The following is a 24,032-nucleotide window of genomic DNA, read 5'->3' on the forward strand; positions in this document are numbered from 1 at the left end:
GAGGCTGCATCTTGAGTACTGTGTTCAGTTCTAGGCACCTCACTATAAGAAGGACATAAAAGTGCTGGAGCATGTCCAAAGAAGGGCAACGAAGCTCATTAAGGGCCTGGAGCACAAGTCCTATGAGGAGCGGCTGAGGGAGCTGGGGTTGTTTAGTCTGGAGAAGAGGAGGCTGAGATGAGACCTTATAGCTCTCTTCAACTATCTCAAGGGAGGTTGGAGCAAGGAGGGAAACAGCCTCTTCTCCTTAGTAAACTGCAAAAGGAACAGAGGAATGGATGGAAGCTGTGCCAGGGGAGGTTTAGGTTAGATGTTAGGAAATATTTTTTCACTGAGAGGGTTGTCAGGCATTGGAATGGCCTGCCCAGAACAGTGGTGAAGTCACCACCCCTGGAGGCATTTAAAAGGCATTTGGACTTGGTCCTGAAGGACATGGCTTAGTAGTTGACTGAGGTGTTAGTCAAAGGTTGGACTGGATAATCTTGGAGGTCTCTTCCAACCTAAATATTCTGTGATTCTCATCCACCACCACCCCCACCACCCCCAAGTCCTTTTCCTCAGGGCTGCTATCAAGCCAGTCACTGCCCAGACTATATCAGTACTTGAGGTTGCCTGGACCCAGGTGCAGGACCTTGTATTGTCTTGTTGAACTTCATGCAACTGACATGGGCCCACCTCTCCAGCCTGTCAAGGTCCCCCTGGATGGCATCCCTTCTCTTCCAGCATGTCAGCCACACCACACAGCTTGGTGTCATCAGCAAACTTGCTGAGGGTGTACTCAATGCCACTGTCCATGTTGCCAACAAAGATGTTAAGACTGGTCCTAACACTGATCCTTGAGGGATTCCACTTGGATGTTGACCTGTTGACAGCTACTATTTGGGTGCAGTCATCAAGCCAGTTTTTAATCCACTGAGCAGTCCATCCATCAAGCCCATATTTTACCAGCTTGGAGACCAGGATGTCATGCAGGACTGTGTTGAAGGCTTTGCTCAGGTCCAGGTATATGGTTGCTCTTCCCTTGTCTATTGATGTTGCGACCTTTTCATAGAAGGCCACAAGATTTGTCAGGCATGATTTGCCCTTGGTGAAGCCATGCTGATTATACCTAATCACCTCTTCGTTATTCTTCTGCTTCAGCAGTGCCTCCAGGAGGATCTGCTCCATGGTCTTACTGGGCACAGAGGTGAGATTGACCAGCCTATAGTTCCCTGGATCTTCCTTCTTTCCCTTTTTGAAAATGGGAGCTTATTCGGTTTATTCCCCTTTTCCAGTCAGTGGGGACTTCAGACTGCCATGACTTTTGGAAAATAATAAACAGTGGTTTAGCAACCACATCTTCCAGTTCCCTCAGTACCCATGGGTGTATCCCGTCAGGTCCCATGGACTTGTACACTTTCAGGTTCTTCAGATTGTCACGAACCTGATCTTCACTTACAATTAATTGGCAGTTCTTCCTTCCAACCCTTGCCCTATTCTTCTGTGATTTCGGGAGTGTGGCTGGAGCCCTTGCCAGTAAAGACTGAGGTAAAGAAGTCATTGAGAACCTCAGCCTTCTCCATATCACTTCTCACTAGTTCTCCCGTTTCCTTTCACATACAAGTATTCCTGACCACACTTTCCTCAGTAGTTTTTTTTTTTTTTTTGATGCCCTATCAATAATCTTCATTCATGTTTCTCTCCCATTTAGCCAAGATTTTCCACCAATATGGATGTAACTATTTGATTATTTAATGAACACACATCAAAGCCTAAAAATACTAATTGCCTTGTGTCCTAAAAAACCCCTATATAGTTAGGGCTTGTATTCTATGTCTTAGTTTATTCTAATAATTTTTTTAGTAGCAATTAAGGCTGACGAAGTACTTGATTAAGTTACAGAAGGGGAATTATTTAATTAAAAGCTCATCACTTCATGATATAACAGATTGTTTTTCAACTTCAGACAGTTGGAAACAGCATTTCCCCATGCAATTATTACAAATTTACTGCTATGGTATTAAGTATATCAACTACTGGTGTTCTCCTGTGCATTTAAATACATGCTAGGAAGCTTATAGTTAGTAAGACATTATAAGGACATGAAAATAAAGATTAAATTTGTACCTCAGGAAGAATATTTTAACAATGATATTTTTGCATAATTCATTTTTCACTATTGAAAACAGTTGAAAAAAACAAAACTATTAAATTTGCTACCAAACAACTATAAAATCATAAGCATTCATACTAAAAATCTGACCTAGAAAAATATTTTCTGAAAAATGAGATAAAATAATCACATGGCAATTTCCTAAGTAAATTTCTATATCCTAGAGACACATGAAATGATCCAGTAGTATTCCTGAATCTCTAAAACTTACAGAAATCACTAACTAGCTAGAAAAAATTAACATTTTACCATGTTTCAGAGATGCCATTTCACACTACAATCAATCAGTCAAATACCAATCACAATGCATGATCCTGAATGAGAGTGGAACAACTAAAATATCAGATTTTTAGAAGTAATCCCACCAACTCCAAGTTACCAGATGTAACAAGTGCCTATTAGTAGAAAGGGGGGGAAAAAAGTTTCTGTAAGAAGTTTCAGTATTACACACTTCCTAGTCAAAAGATAAGTAGCTCACCAACTTCCTTTCAGAAAGCACAATATAACAATACAATTCAGAAGCAACATCAACACGTCTCCACCACCACAACTGGAATTCAAGCTGCTGCAATGTCCTTCTAGACATCCCTTGGCCTGCTTCCTTGACACCACCTTCCTGTCTCTGCTTGGTTGACATCTTAAGCCTCTTGATAGTGAATAAGATGGTGACTCTACCACCTCCCTGGGTGGCCCGTTCCAATGCCTAACTACTCTCTCAGTAAAGAAGTTCTTCCTAATATCTAGTCTAAACCTCCCCTGGTACAACTTCAGGACACTTCCTATAGTCCTATCTTTATTTACTTGTGAGAAGTGGCTAACACCTGTTGGGGAAACAGTTCAGAAATATACAGGTTGTGAGCAATCCTGACTTACTTCAATTTAGGCCACATTGGGTTAATGGTTATTGAGGCCTAGTTAGAGGCTTTCTGAGAATGAGCTACTGGGAAAGAGATAACTTAATTGGCAACAGAAGAAGAAAATAATTATGTGAGAAGAATCTTTCCGTGAAAATGGTATGTGTAATTGGAATACAAAGCCACCTGCATGATAAGATGGTGTAAACAAGACTTCTCTATATAGTGAGTGCAAGTTGTTAATAAAGGATTTTCATACAATCATATTGATGTGCACATGGAATCCTTAAGCCTCCGCAGACTGTTTTCCCACAAATGGCGCCCGAACAGGGACCCAGGGTGGCCCGGAACAGGGACTCTCGTGCTGTTGCTTCCAGGAGCGATGAAGACAGCTGGAATGAGAGAGGAGCGGAGAAGCCAGCCGAAAGGAGATTTCTGCTCCGGCAGTCTATGTAGCTAGTGCCCGGCTACGGAATAAACGAGCTCGGAATTGAAGAATATTGCCCTGATCAGGTGAGCGGCTGGGGAGGAGATGGGGTCTACACTCTCTAAAGAAGAGGCAGTAGTTAAGCTCCTCCAATATATTCTCTCTATGAGAGATTTATTACACGAAGGCAGGACCTTACGTGAATTGCTGAAATGGGCACAGGATAGAGACTTGATCCCCTCAATGGGTACTGTTTTTGAGTTACCTACTTGGGGAGCCATAGGTATTGCCCTATGGGATAAAAGTAGCAACAGAGATAAGGAGGCACAACGGTATCGACACTCTGGAAGTTGATTAAAAAAACCTTAAAAGAAATGAAAAGTGAGAGGTCAGCAGCAGCCTCAACATTTGTTGTCTTAACGCCTGATCTACCAGTACCGATGAATGCTCAAAATATGAACTTGACCTCTAAACAGTTATTTGAGACACCTAAAATACCCTTACCAGCACCTGAAGGGACTGTACTGATTCAAGCTCAGCCAGCTGTGCCATTTGACCCTGGGGGTCGGATGAAAAGCAAAAATGGGACCGAGAAGCAAAACGAAAAGCGACCGAAAACACCACCAGAATCGTAGGAGGACTCAGAGGGAGAGAAGCCGGAGAACACAGGCGAGGAATCTTGGAATGCAGACTCCCTCCCTTGCACCCGCCTGCTGCGGCTCCCAACTGCTCTGCCACCTTTCCACCTCCGAAGCTTGATTTATCTTCTTGACCACAGTTGCCATCAAATAATCCTCTGCTTCACCTGTCAACACCATCAGTGTCTGCTATAGAGCAACAACCAAGGAAAGAACTGGGACTCAGAGACAAGCAACTAAGGGAACTGCTGAAGAAACTGAAAGAACTGGAGACCAAGGATGAGTATACCCCTGAAAAAACCCTAATTTTTGCTCCAGGGAACATCCCGAACAACCCACCAGCACTAATCCATTTTTACCCCCTGATCCGTTCCCTATTCCTGCTCCTATTTCCCTTAACCCTTTAACACCCACTGCTCTACCTCTTCCAGATCCATCATGGGGAGGGGAGGTGAGTGGGGGGGGTGGTAATGTATATCCAGTAACTAGATGGAAGGGAATTATTCAATGCTATAATTGAAGGAGAAATGGTTCCCAATATGAGTTCGATGGTTTTCCAGTGATTGTGGGACCAGGATGAGGAGGTCAATGGGTTGCATTAGATTGGAAAATGATAAAAGAAGCCAAAGGTGACATTACAGTACAGTACAGGCGCAGTACAATTTGAAATCGGTTTGAGTCATTTACTCAATCTCTTTTGCAACATCTTTTTACTGCTCAGTTGTTGATGCCATATGACACAAAAATGCTCATTAATACTCTCTTAACTCCTTCTCAACAATTGCAATTTCATCATAAATGGTAAATGCTATGTGAAAATGCTGATTCCTAGACAGAACACCGATGCATTACACGGAGTGCAAGAACAAATGTTACTCGGTGCTTGTCCTTTTGTACGTGCAGATTTGCAGGCATGGTTTCAAACTGAAGTGTTACAACTTTCACAAAAATTGGTGTATAAAGCTTTGCAAACTGTTCATGATCCTGCACAAGCAAACTTTTCCTTTACAAATATTAAACAGAGAGACCAGAGTCATATTCAAAATTTGTGGATCACTTCTATTCAGTGGTAATGTCACATCTCGATTTGTTAAAAAAAAAAAAAAAAAAGAAAAAGAAAAAGAAAAAAATATTTTTGTATATATGTCGGCATATGACAATGCTCATGAAAAAACTAAACGTGCATTAGGACTACTCCCAAAAAGGTGCTACAGCAGCCCAATTCTTAGAAGCTGCTTGAGGTAAAGATGCTTAAGATAAAGCTGCTTAAGAACCATCATTGCAATATAGTTCTCAATATTGATGTATATTGTGGTGCATGGTACACTGGTGTTCCATACAGAGATAAAAAACTTGGTTGGTAATTATACTTGCAGTTTTTGATTTAGGAGATTGTACCATTTCATTTTGTTTCAGGGTAACTTTACCAGATTTTAGTGGCAATATAATTTCATTTTTGAATCTTCTAGTGGTTGTTAGTTTTTCTTATATATTGGTGAGAAAGAAGTAAGACAAAAAATGCAGTTATGAGAATGAGTATGCCTTTTTGGAGGCTGAAAGTTGCTGTGGAGAGCAAGAGTTGCTCCTGGTACGGAGAGCACCCCCACTCCTGCCTCCGCAGCCGCTTCTCGCACCCCCGCACACACTGCTGCTGCTCAGAAAATGAGCCCTGCTGCAGACACCACAGCAGAGAAAAGGGAAAAAAAAAAAAAAAAAAAAAAAAAGTGTGTGTGTGCGTGTGTATGTGTGTGCGTGTGCTTTTGCTGTTTATAGGCTTGGAGTTTTGTCTCTAAACAATTTCATTTGGCTTTTTGGGCTTCAATTTGGCAACCATGGAGGAAACCAGGACTCCACCGTGCCGTGACCCGGGAGGGGTCTGGGGACGCTTTTGGGGCCCCCCAATAAACTTTTGTCAGATAAGCCTCCTCTACCCCCTTGGTTCTACATGCCAGTGGACATCTGAACTTCCTCATACTAAAAAGTTATTTAAGTCCTTCCACTGCAGTGTGAAATGTGCTTTTAGTATTATGTTGTTTTTTTAACAGGTTTTTGTTAATGTTGTAATTTATGTGATCGTTTATATGTTGATTATGGGATGCGTCGTCTATATGTTGATTGTTGGTTATGCTATTTTGTTGCACTGCTAAGCAGATGAACTTAACTTCTGATATTTTAACACAGATGCTAAAAGATGTTGATAGTGTCAGACATGCAGTTTTACAAAGTCGTGCTGCCACTGACTTTTTATTGTTAGCTTTTAGGTTATGTTTGTGAAGACTTGGATGGAGTGTATTTGCATAAATTTATCAGATCATTCAGAGTCAATTCACAAACAAAAACTATTGATTAAGATAACATGAAAAAATTAACTGTTGCATATACTGGGTTAAATGAATGGTTAAATCATTTAAGGATGTGGGGATAGCTTAGAGATTTAATTAGACAAGGTTTATCAATTATATTTGTTATTATTGGTTTTGATAGAAAAAAAAAAAAAAAAAAAAAAAAAGGACAGAGCGCGATGTCAAGACATCTGGAGTGGACCCGAGACAGATCATTTTGCCCCTTATGCAGGACTATTTGGTTTGGCTACTACAAACTTCAGCGGACCTACAAATAGCTTTGGCGGGGAAATAGCGAATTCTTACCCCTCATATTGCTTGTTACCACCTTTATCTAACATGCAGTGGGAGTCATGTAGTTTTTTGTCTGACAGTCCAGTGGACGGCATAACGGTCTTTACGGATGCTGGAAAAAAATCCCGTAAAGCTGTTGTTACCTGGGAGGAGACACCTGGGCAATGGAAAGAACATTTAATTCAAGGGAAGTCATTTGACTCTTTGCAAACCCTTGAACTCACCATGGTTATTTGGGTTTTTGAAACGTGGAATAATACTGCTGTAAATATAGTCTCTGATTCACTTTATGTAGTAGATATTGTTTTGAGAATGTATCATGCCATTTTGAAGGAAATTTCAAATAAGCATTTGTATTTCTTATTGCAGAAGTTACTAAGACTCTTAGCAGAAAGAGAACATCCTTATTTTATCACTCATATCCGGAGTCATCTTAGTGACCGAGGTTTGGCTATTGGTAATAACCGAGCTGACTATTTAGTTGCACCAGCGTGGACTGGTCCTTCTGTTGATGTTTTTTCACAAGAACGACAATCTCATGCATTTTTCCATCAAACTGCTAAAGTGCTAGCAAAGCAATTTCATTTACCTCTGAGGGATGCCCAGGGAATTGTGAAATCTTGTCCTGATTGCCAAAAGGTTGATCTTGGTATTGGGATGGAAGTCAATCCTAAAGGTTAAAAATCCTTGGAACTGTGGCAAATGGATGTCACTCATGTACAACAGTTTGGACGCTTACAATATGTGCATGTTGTTATAGATACTTTTTCTATGGCCGTTTGGGCCTCTGCTCAGACTGGTGAGGCAACGAAACATGTTATCAGACATCTATATGTATCCTTTGCTGTTCTTGGAGTACCTCATTCTATTAAGACGGACAATGGCCCCACTTATACTTCTGCTCGTTTTCGACAGTTTTGTGGACAATGGGGTATTCGACATGTTACTGGTATTCCTCGTAACCCTACGGGTCAAGCAATAGTGGAACGTTGCCATTCAGTACCAAAGACACTCCTTGAAAGACAAAAACGGGGGGAGGAAGGGAGTCCTCCTCAGGACCGGTTAAGTAAGGCTGTGCATGTCATGAACTATTTACGCCTTACAGGAGAATGTACAGAACCTCCAATACTGATTCACCAAAAAGCTTTAGCAGACTTTGCTTCAGAACCTTCCCACAAAATTTTGGTGGAATTCAAGAATTCCATCACTGGACAATGGGAAGGGCCGGCAGAGGTGAAACTGACTGGTCGAGGTTATATGTGCTTACTTATAGGAACTGGAGTGCGTTGGGTACCGAGCAGATGGGTTCGACCGTGGAAACAAATGCCTTTAAATGCGGATTCACAGTGATAATATTTCTGATACAAGTATTTGGTTTGGGAGATTGTACTGATTTATTTTAGGCTGATTCCACCAGATTTTAGTAGTAATAGTGTTTTGTTTTTTAAAGTTTTCGGTAGGTGTTGGGAAATTTTTCTCATATATTGGTAAAGAGTACGATAGATTCATGAGAATGTTTTTCAGAGGCCGAGAAATCCTGCGGAGAGAAAGAAATTCCCCCCCCCCCCCGACTCTTTCCCCCGCAGCTGCTTTTCAACCCCCCTTCGCGTGGCGATGCTGCCAGCAAGGCTGCTACAGCTGCAGGTGCTGCCTCTGCCCCCGCAGATACTGTAGCTGTGAGCCCTGCTGGGAGGGGGAGGAAAGGACACCACATAGCCTCATTAAAAAGACAAAAAAAGAAGTTTCTCTAATGCCTTCTCAAAGGTATGAAACAGAAGTGGGAAATATTTTTACATTGTTCTGGACATTAAATGTCCAGGCCTGAATTTTGGTAGGCAGTAACTTAAGGGTTACCTGCTACTCATGAAAGATAGTGATATTTTCTTTTCCTTGAAAGGAGATTTTCGCTATCCATGAAATAGAAATAATTTGGCTTCAATTAGGTTGCATCACTACTCTGCTTTTATGCAAACTCCAGTTATTTTAAAACAACTTACTTTGATGGGCACATTGATTATAATTTGATCTATTGTTTAAGAGAAGAGTTTAAAAGATGCTCAAAGCTGCACTGCAAAATACTGTATACTATGCAGGGAGTGGTGTGATAGAAAGAAATTTCTTCAAGTTTAATTTGAAACCATTAGAATACATGATTCGATAATAAAACCTTTTTCATTTCATACAATAAAAAAAAAAAAAAAAAAGGGAAAAGACAAGGGAAGAGCGTATACCCTTATGAGAAGAAAAAAGAGCGTGACCTCATGAGAGCACTAATGAGTTATCAATAACATTTGTGATCAAACTGGTCAATGCAACAATTAGGCCTAGAATATAAGGGAAAATTTGAAAGAATTGATAAAAATCATAAAATATACCAGTTAGCTTGTTGGCTTACAGATTTATTTAGGCAAGGCTTACCAGTTATATATGTTATTATTGCTTTTATATTACAGATATGTTATTATTGCCTTTGTATTAGTATATATGTTATTATTGCTTTTGCATTATTGGTATGTTATTGCTTTTGCATTATTAGTATGCTGTTTATGACAATATATCATTAGCATGTTATCTTACGTAATGAAATAAGTCAGAATAGCTAAAAAAACAAAAAGGGGAATATGTTGGGGAAACAGTTCAGAAATATACAGGTTTTGAGCAATCCTGATTTACTTCAATTTAGGCCACATTGGGTTAATGGTTATTGAGGCCTAGTTAGAGGCTTTCTGAGAATGAGCTACTGGGAAAGAGATAACTTAATTGGCAACAGAAGAAGAAAATAATTATGTGAGAAGAATCTTTCCGTGAAAATGGTATGTGTAATTGGAATACAAAGCCACCTGCATGATAAGATGGTGTAAACAAGACTTCTCTATATAAAGTGAGTGCAAGTTGTTAATAAAGGATTTTCATACAATCATATTGATGTGCACATGGAATCCTTAAGCCTCCGCAGACTGTTTTCCCACAAACACCCACCTTCCTACAACCTCCTTTCAGGTAGTTGTAAGAAAGCAATGACGTCTCCCCTCAGCCTCCTCTTCTCCAAATTAAACATTACCAGTTCCCTCAGTCTCTCCTCATAGGACTTGTTCTCTAGACCCTTCACCAGCTTGATTGCCCTTCTCTGAACTTGCTCCAGAATCTCTGTGTCTTGGAGTAAGGGGCCCAGAACTGAACACAGTACTTGAGGTGCAGCCTCACCAGTGCTGAGTACAGGGGCATGATAACTTCCCTTATCATGCTGGCCACGCTATTCCCAATACAAGCCAGGATGCTGTTGGCCTTCTTAGCCATCTGGTCACACTGATGGCTGATATTCAGTTAGCTGTCAACCAGCACCCTCAGGTCTTTTTCTGCATGAAAGCTTTCCAGTCACTCCTCCTCAAGCCTGTAGCTTTGCATGGGCATGTTGTGATCTAAGTGCAGGACCCAGCACTTGGCCTTCTTGAACCTCATATTATTGGCCTTGGACCACCGATCCAGCCTGTCCAGGTCCCTCTACAGAGTCCTCCTACCCCTGAGAAGATAACTTTCATCCAACTTGGTGTCATCTGCAAACTTACTGAGGTAGCACTCAATCCCTTCATCTAGATAATTGAAATATTTGTCATCTTCAATTCAGTTTGAAAGAAAAACATTTAGTGGAATAAGAACATAAGTAGTAAGATTTAACAGTAGTGCTTTAGGAAGTTGTGCTACACAGAAGTCCAGCTTTCCTTCCTCCATTAAGTTACATAACTGGACTGACTAACAGTAAACACAAATGCTAGAGCATGCTTTTTGACAAGCATTAGTCATAATTAATACATAGCATAATTCTGAAAACTACACAAGTACTTCTTTTCCTTTATATTGTAAGGCAAATTTATTTTTGAGATTTCACTTATATGTACGCTCTTTATTCTTACCAGCATAATGCTGGATCTTTTAGTATTAGGCAAAAAAAAGCACAATGCTTGTTTAGAGGACAAAAACCAGAATATTTTCTTCTTGAAATATTTTAGAGTCATGTTTAGAAAGTATGAAGAAATAGTACCCTCTCTTTCTAGTGCAAAGCTTAAGGACTGCGATGGATGCTGACCCCTAGGAAAACTTTGCCTCCTCCAGAAGCAAACTGTATACCTACCCACAGAAATTTCTAAGACAAGAGATGAAAAAGTAAATACTGCAGTCTCAAATGAGACCAGCTTGTTTTCTTATTAGTAACTCCTTACCCTGTTCCACAGTGTTGCACAAATATGTAACACCCCAAAATATGAAAATATGGCAGTACTGAAATAGCACTTACCGTAATCACAGCCTTGCTCAGACAGATAGAGCCTCTGCAGCCATACTCCGTTTCATCTTCTGACTTGTAATAACTGAGAATGTTGCTTTTCAGAACTACCCATCGATCCTGCCACCCATGAATATAGTTGGTCCACTGTAAAAAAAGATAAGTGAGTCAAGACCAAGCATGACTCACGAGACAGATGAGACCAGACACAACAGATGACAGTGACCAGACACAATAGACAAGATGTGATGCAACAAGACCAGACAAGACACACCAGACCAGTCAAGAAGAGAGGAAAGGAGACATGACACAACAGATGGGAGGTAACACTAGACATGAAGCAACAGACCCAACAGGACACAACAGACAAGAGGAGAGGCAGGACCAACCAGACCAGATTGGACATGACAAGACTGACTGGATGAGACAGATGAAACCAGATAGGTGAGACCAGACCAGAGCAACAAGACGAGGGAGACACTATGCACCAGATGCAACCAACAAGAGAGACAAGACCAGAGCAACAAGACAAGACTACATGGACCAGACCAGACAGACAGGAGGGGGACAGACAGGACCAACCAGACAAGACCTGATCAGATGGACCAGACAGGACAAGAGACGACAGGACAAGAGAGGATTAGATCAACAAGACAGACAAGAACTGCAGGAGAATCAGTGGACAACACAGATTAATGTAATCCAAGTATTGCCGTTTGAGAGCAGCAGTAGCCCTTTTATATACAGGCAGGCTGATAACATAATACAAGCATTTTGCCGTTTGGTACAACACATTTTTCGTACGCTGCAGTGCATTATCTAACGGGTTAAATACAACTCTGTATGTGTTGTCTATGAGATAATTTCCCAGCCTGTTATTCTTCTTTTCTACTGCCAACTCCCTTATCTTTTGCCCATAGCTGATCTTTCAGTAACCTTGCAGCTAGGCCTCAAGGCCCTTAGCTCACTCTGGTTAAAGCTGATTAGTCAGGATTGCTCACATATCTGTTTTCTTCCAAAAAGTTTCCCAACAGTGAACAGAGAAACAAGACAAGACCAGACCAGGCAGGACCAGACAAGCCAGACTGGACCAACCAGACAAAACAGGACAAGACAAAGGAGATGGGACAAGACAGACAAGACTGAACAGACAAGACAATAATAGACAGGCAACACCAGACCAGACTGACAAGATGCAGGAGATGCGACATGACAGACAAAACCGACAAGACAGGACGGACCTCACCAGAAAAACAGGACAAGACCAACGCTCAGTGTTTATAGTCACAGCTAGAGAATGGCATGCAGAACCAAGGCCACTGCTCAGATCTGAGAAATTTCTTATGCTCCAGAAAGAAGGGAGTAAAGGGGTCACACCTGCAACCCTCCTTTAGAGAGGAGAGGATAAGACAGTTGACCAAAATTGACCAGAGTATTCCATCCCATACGCTCCACACTCAGTATAATTTTGAGGGATCACAAGGGTCAAGCCTCTTCCCCTCTGCTTCATCCATGGCCAGCATTCTGAGAAGACCTTGTTCATTCATCTGTCTGTGGTCCCAATCCCTACCATCCTGAATCTGTGTTCCTGCCTCCAGCTGTCTGCTGCTGACTCCAGCATCCCAGCCTGTATTTTTCCAGTGCTGCCCTGCAGCCTCAGTGGCGATATGAGCGTTATTGGGGGGAAGGGGGGACAAACACGATATCACTTTTGTTTATATGTGTATACATTTGATATTTTTTCCTTTTTATCATTACTCTTTCATTAAAGCTGTGTAGTTTAGTTTCCACGACATAAGTTTCTCTCCCTTATTCTTTCTTTATCAGGGAGGGGAGGGAGATTAATAGAGCATCTGTCATTAGGTTAATTGCCAGCCCAGCATTAAACTGTGACATACAAGAATATGTACATTGTCACTACTCCTCATTGGGCCTGGATCTCAGCCACAGAAGAAGCGACTGAGAGACTGAGTAAACCCCATTCTTCCCCAAAAGGGAAAGGAGGCCACATTGCAGCCATCAGGAGACGCCCTCCTACGAGACTGAATCAAGACAAACAGAATACGCCAATACATTTCCTATGGTATATCCTACATCTTTATGGAGACTGCTCGGTAACAGCTACCGCCTCAGGCACAGGGTTCTCCATATCTGTAGATCCACATCTGCCCCTCCCTGCAATCCTGCACATATTCCTTCTTCACATCAGCCCACCTGTGGAACTTCAGGGGCCACAAATCTATATTTACCCCACAGTGGTCCTTCAAAGACTGCTCCACCGTGATCCTCCTAAGCCTGCAGGGGGACAGCCTGCTATCTCACCAGGGGCTGTGGGGAAAACTCTGCTCAGCACCTTTCCCCGTCCTTCTTCACTGACCTTGATGTATTTTCTCTGGCATTTCTCTCACTTAATCCTCTACTCCACCCTGCATGTCCTTTACTTATATTTCTGCGGTTTCGTTTTCCCTTTCTTGAATATGTTACTCACAGAGGCACATTCAGCTTCCCATATCTGCTCAGCCTTGGGCAGAGGCATGGCAGGCATTGGAACAAGGGGAGCTTCCAGCAGGAGCCACCACCGTGGACCCCCAGCTTCAAAAACACCACTGCACTAATACAATACAAAACGGCAGACCAACCAGACAAGGACAAAGAACAGAACAACGAGTAAAGTCAAGATTAAAGAGCCCAGACAAGACCAGCAAATGACAGACAGACCCACCAAGGACCAAGACCAGGACAAATGGAGCAGCCAAGGAAAAAACCAAGGACAGCATGAGAACCAAAGAACAAAAACAAGGACAGAGCAAGCAGTCAGGGAGAAACAAGGAGAGACCAAGCAGACAGGGACCAAGACAAGGACAGACAAGTGACCAAGAAAAGGGCAGTCTAAGCAGTCAGGAACCAAGACAGGGACAGACCAGGAAGCCAGGGACCAAGAAAGGGACAGACCGAGAAGGCAGGGACCAAGACAAGAACAGACCAAGCAGCCATGTACAGACCAACCAGACAGGGACAAAGACAATGACTGACCAAGCATCAAGAAGCCAAGACTAGGACAAACCCAGCAGCCAGGGACAGACCAAACAGCATGCACCGAGACAAGAACAGATCGAGCAGCCAGGGAAAGGCTGAGAAGCCACAGAGAGAGACAACAAGGACCAAGAGAAGGAGAGACCAAGCAGCCAGGGACCAAAACAAGGACCGACCAAGCAGCTAGGGACCAACCGAGTAGCCAGGCATGAAGAAAAGGACAGACCAGGCAGCCAGGGAGAGACTGAGCCACCAGGGACCAAAATAAGGACAGCTCAAGCCACCAGGGAAAGACCAAGCAGACAGGGTCCAAGACAAGGACAGACCAAGCAGCCAGAAACATTACAAGCAGAGAGGGACCAAGACAAGAACAAACAAAGCAGCCAGGAACAGAGAGAGAAACCAAGGACCAAGGCAAGAAGAGACCAAGCCAACAAGGACCAAGACAAGGAAAGATCAAAAAGACAGGGAGAAAAGACAAGGGCAGTCTGAGCAGCCAGGGACCTGTTGGGGAAACAGTTCAGAAATATACAGGTTGTGAGCAATCCTGACTTACTTCAGGCCACATTGGGTTAATGGCTATTGAGGCCTAGTTAGAGGCTTTCTGAGAATGAGCTACTGGGAAAGAGATAACTTAATTGGCAACAGAAGAAGAAAATATTTATGTGAGAAGAAGGTTCCATGAGAATGGTATGAGTAATTGGAATACAAAGCCACTTGCTTGATAAGATGGTGTAAACAAGGCTTCTCTATATAAAGTGAGTGCAAGTTGTTAATAAACGATTTCATACAATCATATTGATGTGCACATGGAATCCTTAAGCCTCCGCAGACTGTTTTCCCACAAATGGCACCCGAACAGGGACCCAGGGTGGCCCGGAACAGGGACTAAGGACAGCCCGGACCTGGGACTCTCATGCTGTTGCTTCCAGGAGCGATGAAGACAGCTGGAATGAGAGAGGAGCGGAGAAGCCAGTCGAAAGAAGATTGCTGCCCCGGCAATCTATGTAGCTGGTGCCCGGCTACGGAATAAAAGAGGTACCTCGGAATTGAAGAATCTTGCCCTGATCATGTGAGCGGCTGGGGAGGAGATGGGGTCTACACTCTCTAAAGATGAAGAGGCAGTAGTTAAGCTCCTCCAATATATTCTCTCTAAGAGAGGTTTATCATATGATGGCAAATCCTTACGAGAATTTCCGAAATGGGCACGGGATAGAGACTTGATCTCCTCGATGGGTACCGTTTTTGAGTTACCTACCTGGGAAGCCATAGGTACTGCCCTGTGGAAAAAAAATTAGCGAAGGAGATAAGGAGGCGGGACGCTTAGCGTTACTTTGTAAATTGATTAAAGTAACTTTAGAAGAGATGGAAAGTGAAAGAGCGGCAGCCGCCTCTGTTTTCGCTGCACCGATTCCTGAGGAGACCAGTGGAAGCATTAGGACTGGTTGCTCAGCCGCCGCGGCTCCTGCTAGCGAAATGCCGCAGGCGCTTCCACTGAATCCTTTTGCCAGTAGCCCGCCGCCGCCCTTACAAGGATTTTTCGGCACCACAACATCGCGCGGACAGCTGGAATGTGCGGGTGCAGGAGAAAGTACATTTAACGAACCCGATTTGCCGCCTCCTCCGAGTGAGGAAGAGTTAAGACAATTTTATTTAAATAATGAGTCTGGTACTTTATCTGATGCCCAGCATGCTAACCGATCGGAAGCCTTACAGAGCACAGAGCGTCCACCATTGTCAGATAATCCTCTTATCAGCTCGGAACGAGAAGGATCTGTTGAAAAGTTGCTGAACAGCCTTATCCAAAAACTGGGAGATCTTACAGCTAAACCGGCAGGAGAGCGCTTGGGTTTAGAGTCTTCGGCCCTGGTACCGCTTAACTCTTCACAGACTCCTCCGTGTGCAGGAGCAATTATTCCACCTAATTTGCGGAATCCGGTTCCTGAGCTTCCAGGAGAATCCGGATCTGGACAAAAGTGGAGAGGGATCGTACGCGATGCAATAATGGAGGGACAATTTGTACCTAACTTGGCGGCGTTCCCCGTGACGATACAAGCGGATGGGACACGAAGATGGGAGCCTTTTGATTGGAAAATACTAGAAAAGGCTAGAGCAGCAATAAGTCAAAATGGCATTAAGTCTTCTATGGTCCAACAAATGCTAAAATATATTTTTACGAGTGATTTATTGACACCGCAAGATATATCTCAGTTAACTGACATTTTGCTTTCTCCCTCACAAATACTGTTGTTTTCTAGGGAATGGCATAAATTATGCAGTGCTGAAGCATCTCAGCCACAACAAAACGACCCATTGTATGGTATTCAGGAGCAAATGCTAATGGGTCAAGGTCCTTTCCCCAGATAACAATTTGCAAATTCAGTTTGCGCCACAGGTGTTGCAGTTAACTCAAAAGCTTGCTTTACAGGCGCTAACATCGATCCAGGAACCTGGCCGACCGCATGCTTTCGCTCATATCAGACAGGGTTTAAATGAGTCTTTTTCTGATTTTGTTGATAAACTGTTCAGGGCGATCCAAAACCACCCTGATTTGGATGAGGACTCCAGACAGCGTATGTTTAGGGTTTTAGCTTTTGATAATGCGAATGATAAAACAAGGCAAATTTTAGGACCATTGCCTCGAACAGCTGAGGTTGCAGATATGATTGAGCTCGTAGAACGCACTCGGCAATCGGAAAAGGCCGCCTTTATGGCTGCGGCGCTAAAAGATGTGGTTTCAATAGCGCCGAAAGGCAGGTTGGCGAATGATAAAAAATGTTTTAATTGTGGTAAAGCAGGTCATTTTAAATCGCAATGCAGAGGTGCAGGACCCAGACGGAAATGGTGCTCGAATTGCAATAGAGATAATCACAATACATCTGAGTGCCAACAATCGGGAAACCGTCCGCGGACCGCGAATTACCCGCGTGCCAAGACACAAATTCGGGGAGCTTGGTCCGCTGCTCAGGAACCTCAGGGACTTCAGGGACCTCAGGGGCCCTGGACACCATCAGCTCCGCCACGCACGGGAGTGCCGGAGTTGACGTGGAAACCGCAGTAGATGTAACATTGTTAAACACTGACGTGCATTTAGTGGAATCGAATATTCAGGGACCCTTAGGACATAATTTGTGTGCTTTACTTTTAGGACGGTCATCTACTTCTAGGCAAGGTATTTTTGTAGTTCCTGGGGTGATTGATGCTGATTCTACTGGGTTAGTAAAAATTATGGTTTATACTATTACTCCACCGGTATCCATTCCAAAAGGCAGTAGGATAGCACAATTAGTACCGTTTGTGTCACAGGTGCCGTGTAAAGGTGACAGGGATAGAGGAAGTGGAGGTTTTGGCTCCACTGGAGTGCCAGAGGTTTATTTTGCAATGGATATAATGAAAGGGAAACCTGAGGTAGAAGTACTGCTCAAATCTAAATGGAATGAGACTATTACATTGACAATGATGATTGATACAGGAGCAGATGTCACAATAATTTCTCAGCAGCATTGGCCCTCAACATGGCCCACGGTACCGTCCCCCGCAAGTATTATGGGGGTGGGAGGAATGCAGGAGACTAGGATTAGTAAAGATCCAGTTGCTTTGCAATTTACTGACGGCTCTCAAGTGTCAGTTAGACCGTATGTTATGCGTGCACCTATTATGTTAATAGGGAGAGATGTACTCAGTCAGCTGAATGCTAGGCTCGTAACACAGCCTTTTTAGTAGCGGTCACTGAGGAGCAGCCTATCCTAAAAATCAAGTGGTCTACCGACAATCCTGTCTGGATAGATCAGTGGCCGCTAACTAATGAACGGCTGCAGCATGTGAAGGAATTGGTACAAGAACAACTCCTGGCTGGACATATTGTACCGTCTACCTCACCATGGAATATGCCTATATTTACAATTCCTAAAAAATCTGGAAAGTGGCGTTTACTGCATGACTTGCGTGCTATCAATGCGGTCATGGAGGATATGGGAGCGTTACACCCTGGACTACCGTCCCCGGTAATGTTACCAGAAAATTGGGATCTGTTGGTAATAGATTTAAAAGATTGTTTCTTTACAATTCCTTTACATCCAGATGATGCTGAACGTTTTGCTTTTTCAGTTTCTTCTGTTAATAAGGCTGAGCCAGCACAAAGATATCACTGGGTTGTATTACCGCAGGGAATGAAGAACTCCTCAACAATGTGTCAGAATTATGTTGCCTGGGCCCTACAGCCTTTACGATTGCAATTTCCTGAGTTGATTATCTATCATTATATGGATGACATTTTAATTGCAGGGAGAACACTCAACCACGATGACGTTTTAGCTCATGTAACACAGATTGTAGAACAACGTGGTTTAAAAATTGCCCCAGAAAAGGTACAGAAGCACGAGCCTTGGAAATATCTGGGGTGGACAATAACAGGGAGTGCAGTACGGCCACAGAAGGTTGCTTTTAAAACAGAAATTAATACTTTAAGTGATGTACAGAAACTTGTGGGTGATATCCAATGGGTAAGATCACTTTGTGGGATTACTAATGATAATTTACAGCCTTTGATTGATCTTTTGGGTACCACGTCTAATGTGACTGATAAAAGAGAGTTACAGCCCATACATCAAAAGGCCTTGACTGTTATTCAGGAGAAAATTTTAACGTGTCATGCATCTCGCTTTGTAGCCGAGTTGCCGATAACGTTAATGGTAATAAATTCAGGTCAAGATCGAGTTCATCCTTTTGGGTTATTAGCTCAAAGGGATGCTAAGAAAACACAAGCTTTAAGAATTTTAGAGTGGATCTTTTTGTCAATCCGTTTAAACAAAACAATTACAACAAGAGTTGCAGTTTTATCTCAAATTGTTATAAAGGGCAGAGCGCGATGTCAAGACATCGCTGGAGTGGACCCAGGACAGATCATTTTGCCCCTTATGCAAGACTATTTGGTTTGGCTGTTGCGAACTTCCACAGACTTGCAAATAGCCTTGGCACAGTTTGGTGGGGAAATAACGAATTCTTACCCCTCATATCGCTTGTTACCACTTTTATCTAACATGCAGTGGGAGTCATGTAGTTTTTTGTCTGACGGTCCAGTGGACGGCTTAACGGTCTTTACGGATGCTGGCAGAAAATCCCATAAAGCTGTTGTTACCTGGGAGGAGACACCTGGGCAATGGAAAGAGCATTTAATTCAAGGGAAGTCATTTGACTCTTTGCAAACCCTTGAACTCACCATGGTTATTTGGGTTTTTGAAACGTGGAATAATACTGCTGTAAATATAGTCTCTGATTCACTTTATGTAGTAGATATTGTTTTGAGAATGTATCATGCCATTTTGAAGGAAATTTCAAATAAGCATTTGTATTTCTTATTGCAGAAGTTATTAAGACTCTTAGCAGAAAGAGAACATCCTTATTTTATCACTCATATCCGGAGTCATCTTAGTGACCGAGGTTTGGCTATTGGTAATAACCGAGCTGACTATTTAGTTGCACCAGCGTGGACTGGTCCTTCTGTTGATGTTTTTTCACAAGAACGACAATCTCATGCATTTTTCCATCAAACTGCTAAAGTGCTAGCAAAGCAATTTCATTTACCTCTGAGGGATGCCCAGGGAATTGTGAAATCTTGTCCTGATTGCCAAAAGGTTGATCTTGGTATTGGGATGGGAGTCAATCCTAAAGGTTAAAAATCCTTGGAACTGTGGCAAATGGATGTCACTCATGTACAACAGTTTGGATGCTTAAAATATGTGCATGTTATTATAGATACATTTCCATGGCCGTTTGGGCCTCTGCTCAGACTGGTGAGGCAACGAAACATGTTATCAGACATCTATATGTATCCTTTGCTGTTCTTGGAGTACCTCATTCTATTAAGACGGACAATGGCCCCGCTTATACTTCTGCTCATTTTCGACAGTTTTGTGGACAATGGGGTATTCGACATGTTACTGGTATTCCTCGTAACCCTACGGGTCAAGCAATAGTGGAACGTTGCCATTCGGTACCAAAGACACTCCTTGAAAGACAAAAACGGGGGGAGGAAGGGAGTCCTCCTCAGGACCGGTTAAGTAAGGCTGTATATGTCATGAACTATTTACGCCTTACAGGAGAACGTACAGAACCTCTGATACTGATTCACCAAAAAGCTTTAGCAGACTTTGGTTCGGAACCTTCCCACAAAATTTTGGTGGAATTCAAGAATTCCATCACTGGACAATGGGAAGGGCCGGCAGAGGTGAAACTGACTGGTCGAGGTTATATGTGCTTACTTATAGGAACTGGAGTGCGTTGGGTACCGAGCAGATGGGTTCGACCATGGAAACAAATGCCTTTAAATGTGGATTCACAGTGATGATGTTTCTGATACAAGTATTTGGTTTGGGAGATTGTATTGATTTATTTCATTTTAGGCTGATTCTGCTAGATTTTAGTAGTAATAGTGTTTTGGTTTTTAGAGTTTTCGGTAGGTGTTGTTAAATTTTTCTCTTATATTGGCAAGGAGTACGATAGATTCATGAGAATGTTTTTCAGAGGCCAAGAAATCCTGCGGAGAGAAAGAAATTTCCGCCCCCCCTGCCTCTTTCCCCCGCGGCTTCTTTTCAACCCCCCTTTGTGTGCCTGGCGATTTCTCCCACCAAGGCTGCTACAGCTGCAGGTGCTGCCTCTGCCCCCGCAGATACTGTAGCTGTGAGCCCTGCTGGGAGGGGGAGGAAAGGACACCACATAGCCTCATTAGAAAGACAAAAAAAGAAAAGTTTTTCTAATGCCTTCTCAAAGATATGAAGCAGAAGTGGGAAATATTTTTACATTGTTCTGGGCATCAAATGTCCAGGCCTGAATTTTGGTAAGCAGTAACTCGAGGGTTACCTGCTACTCATAAAGGATAGTGATATTTTCTTTTCTTTGAAAGGAGATTTTCGCTATCCATGAAATAGAAATAATTTGGCTTCAATTAGGTTGCATCACTACTCTGCTTTTATGCAAACTCCAGATATTTTAAAACAACTTACTTTGATGGGCACATTGATTATAATTTGATCTATTATTTAAAAGACTTTAAAAGATGCTCAAAGCTGCAAAGCTGCACTGCAAAATACTGTGCAAGGGTGTGGTGTAATAGAAAGAAATTTCTTCAAGTTTAATTTGAAACCATTAGAACACATGATTTGATAATAAAACTATTTTCATTACAATCATAAAAAAAAAAAAAAAAAGAGAGAGAGAGAAAAGGGAAGAGCATATACCCTCATGAGAAGAAAAAAGAGCGTGACCTCATGAGAGCACTAATGAGTTATCAATAACATTTGTGATCAAACTGGTCAATGCAACAATTAGGCCTAGAATATAAGTGAAAATTTGAAATTTGGGTTTCTTGCTGTTTCATTTGTATCATACATAGCAAGAAGAAAAGCCTTTGGTAAGAATTGATAAAAATCATAAAATATACCAGTTAGCTTGTTGGCTTACAGATTTAATTAGGCAAGGCTTATCAGTTATATATGTTTTTATTGCTTTCATATTACTAGTATGTTATTATTGCTTTTGCATCAGTATATATGTTGTTATTGCTTTTGCATTATTAAGCTGCATATGACAATACATCATTAGCGTGTTATCTTACGTAAGAAATAAGTCAGAATTGCTCAAAAAACAAAAAGGGGAATATGTTGGGGAAACAGTTCAGAAATATACAGGTTGTGAGCAATCCTGACTTACTTCAATTTAGGCCACATTGGGTTAATGGCTATTGAGGCCTAGTTAGAGGCTTTCTGAGAATGAGCTAATGGGAAAGAGATAACTTAATTGGCAACAGAAGAAGAAAATAATTATGTGAGAAGAAGGTTCCATGAGAATGGTATGTGTAATTGGAATACAAAGCCACCTGCTTGATAAGATGGTGTAAACAAGGCTTCTCTATATAAAGTGAGTGCAAGTTGTTAATAAACGATTTCATACAATCATATTGATGTGCACATGGAATCCTTAAGCCTCCGCAGACTGTTTTCCCACAGGGACCGAGACAAGGACAGACCGAGCTGCCAGAGAAAAAGATCAGGACAGACTGAGAAACCAAGAACCAAGACAAGAACAGAGCAAGCTGACACAGATAGGCCATGAAGCCAAGGACAGACAGAGACAGCAAGGACCAAAACTAGGAAATACCCAGCAGCCAGGAACGAAGACAAGGAGAGACCAAAGAGACAGGGCGAATAGAAAACGACAAAGAAGCCAGGGACCAAGTCAAGGACAGACCAACCAGCCAGGGACAGACCAAGAAGCACAGAACCAAGACAAGGAGAGACTGAGCAGCCAGGGTCCAAGAAAAGGACAGTCCGAGCAGCCCAGAACAGACCAAGCAGCAAGACACCAAGACAAGGACAGACTAAGCAGCCAGGGACACACTGAGCAGCCAGGGACAAAGACAGACAGAGCAAGCAGCCAGAGACCCAATACAAAGACAGAACGAGCAGGCAGGGACCAAGACATGGGCAGACCGAGCAGCCAGGGATAGACCATGAAGCCAAGGACAGACAGAGCCAGCAAGGACCAAGACAAGGAGAGACCAACCAGAGAGGAAGAAAAGAAAAGGAGAGAAAAAGAAGCCAGAGAGCAAGGCAAGGACAGACAAAGGAGCCAGGGACCAAGACAAGGACAGACCGAGAAGACAAGAACCAAGACAGGGGCAGACCGAGAAGCCAGGGACCAAGATCAGGACAGACTGAGAAACCAAGACAAGAACAGACCCTGCCGACAGGGACAGACCGTGAAGCCAAGGACAGAAAAAGCCAACAATGACCAAGACAAGGAAACCGAGCAGCGAGGGACCAAGACAAGGACAGACCATACAGCCAGGGACAGACCAAGCAGCAAAGAACCAATACAAGGACAGACTGAGCCGCCAGGTACAGATGGAGCAGCCAGGGACCAAGACAAGGACCAACTGATCAGCCAAGGACAGACCGAGAAGCTACAGACAGACAGATCCAGCAAGGACCAAGACAAGGACAGACCAAGCTGCTAAGGACCCAGACAACGACAGACCAAACCGCCAGGTATCAAGACAAGGGCAGGCTGACTGGCCCGTGACAACTGTGACCAGCCAGTAAAATCAAGACTGAACAAACCAGAGAAGAACAGACCAGGTAGGACTATCCAGCCTAGGACAAGACCAGATAAGATCAGCCAAGGACAGACCGACCAGAATAGTCCAGACTGAACAGACCAGAGAAGACCAGATGAGACCAGCCAGCCAGGGACAAGGCGAGCCAAGGACATGACATGGACAAGACCAGACTAAGACAATAGCAGAAAAGGACAGCCTGAACATTAGGAAAGACAAGACCAGCCAGCCAAGGACAAGAGCAACCAAACCAGCCAAGGATGTATCCGGACCAGCCAAGGGACACTACTGGACAAGACTGGACTGATAGAGGACACAACTGGATGAGATAGGATGAACAAAGGTTGCAACCAGACCAGCCAAGGAAGAAAAATATATCTATCTATATATATAGGTAGATATACACACACACACTCAAATATACAGAAAAATGATACAACATTCATCTCCCCCCCTTCCTCCCCCATAACACTCATGTTACCACTGAGGTTGCAGGGCAGGCCCTGCAAAAGCCCAGGATGGACTCCTTGGGTCAGCAGCAGTTGGGAGCTGAAGGCAGGAACACAGATTCAGGATGGCACAGATCGAGACTAAAGGCAAACAAACGTACAGAATCCTCCCAAGATGCCAAAGAAGGCGGGAGGAAGGTGAAGGGGCTTGACCCTTGTGACCCCTCAAATTTATACCAAGTATGATGCTTATGGGATGGACTGAGATGGAACCTGGTTCCGGAGCGATTGTGGAGGTCTTCTAACCACGGTTACAATCTCCCGCGAGGGACTTGGCCAGTGAAGGACCGAAGCGATTCCTATAGGATTTGTGGGTGGGTGATAAGGTATTTAAGCCACCTGCAAGACACTCTTATTGAAGCAACCAAGGGCGAGAGGATTGCCACTAGTAA

General features: G+C 43.0%; 1 protein-coding gene across 1 annotated transcript in view; it reads right to left on the reverse strand.

The window, feature by feature from the left end:
- The window catches only part of LOC103534790 (collagen type IV alpha-3-binding protein-like), a 204,049-nt gene that overhangs the window by 171,926 nt on the left and 8,091 nt on the right, over window positions 1-24,032 (reverse strand). Inside the window, exon 2 of the mRNA XM_030468387.1 lies at window positions 10,999-11,133. Within this exon, the coding sequence (XP_030324247.1) occupies window positions 10,999-11,133 (135 nt within the window). The remainder of the gene's footprint in view (window positions 1-10,998; window positions 11,134-24,032) is intronic.

The sequence above is a fragment of the Calypte anna genome, chromosome W (genome assembly GCF_003957555.1).
Source record: "Calypte anna isolate BGI_N300 chromosome W, bCalAnn1_v1.p, whole genome shotgun sequence".
Lineage (NCBI taxonomy): Eukaryota > Metazoa > Chordata > Aves > Apodiformes > Trochilidae > Calypte > Calypte anna.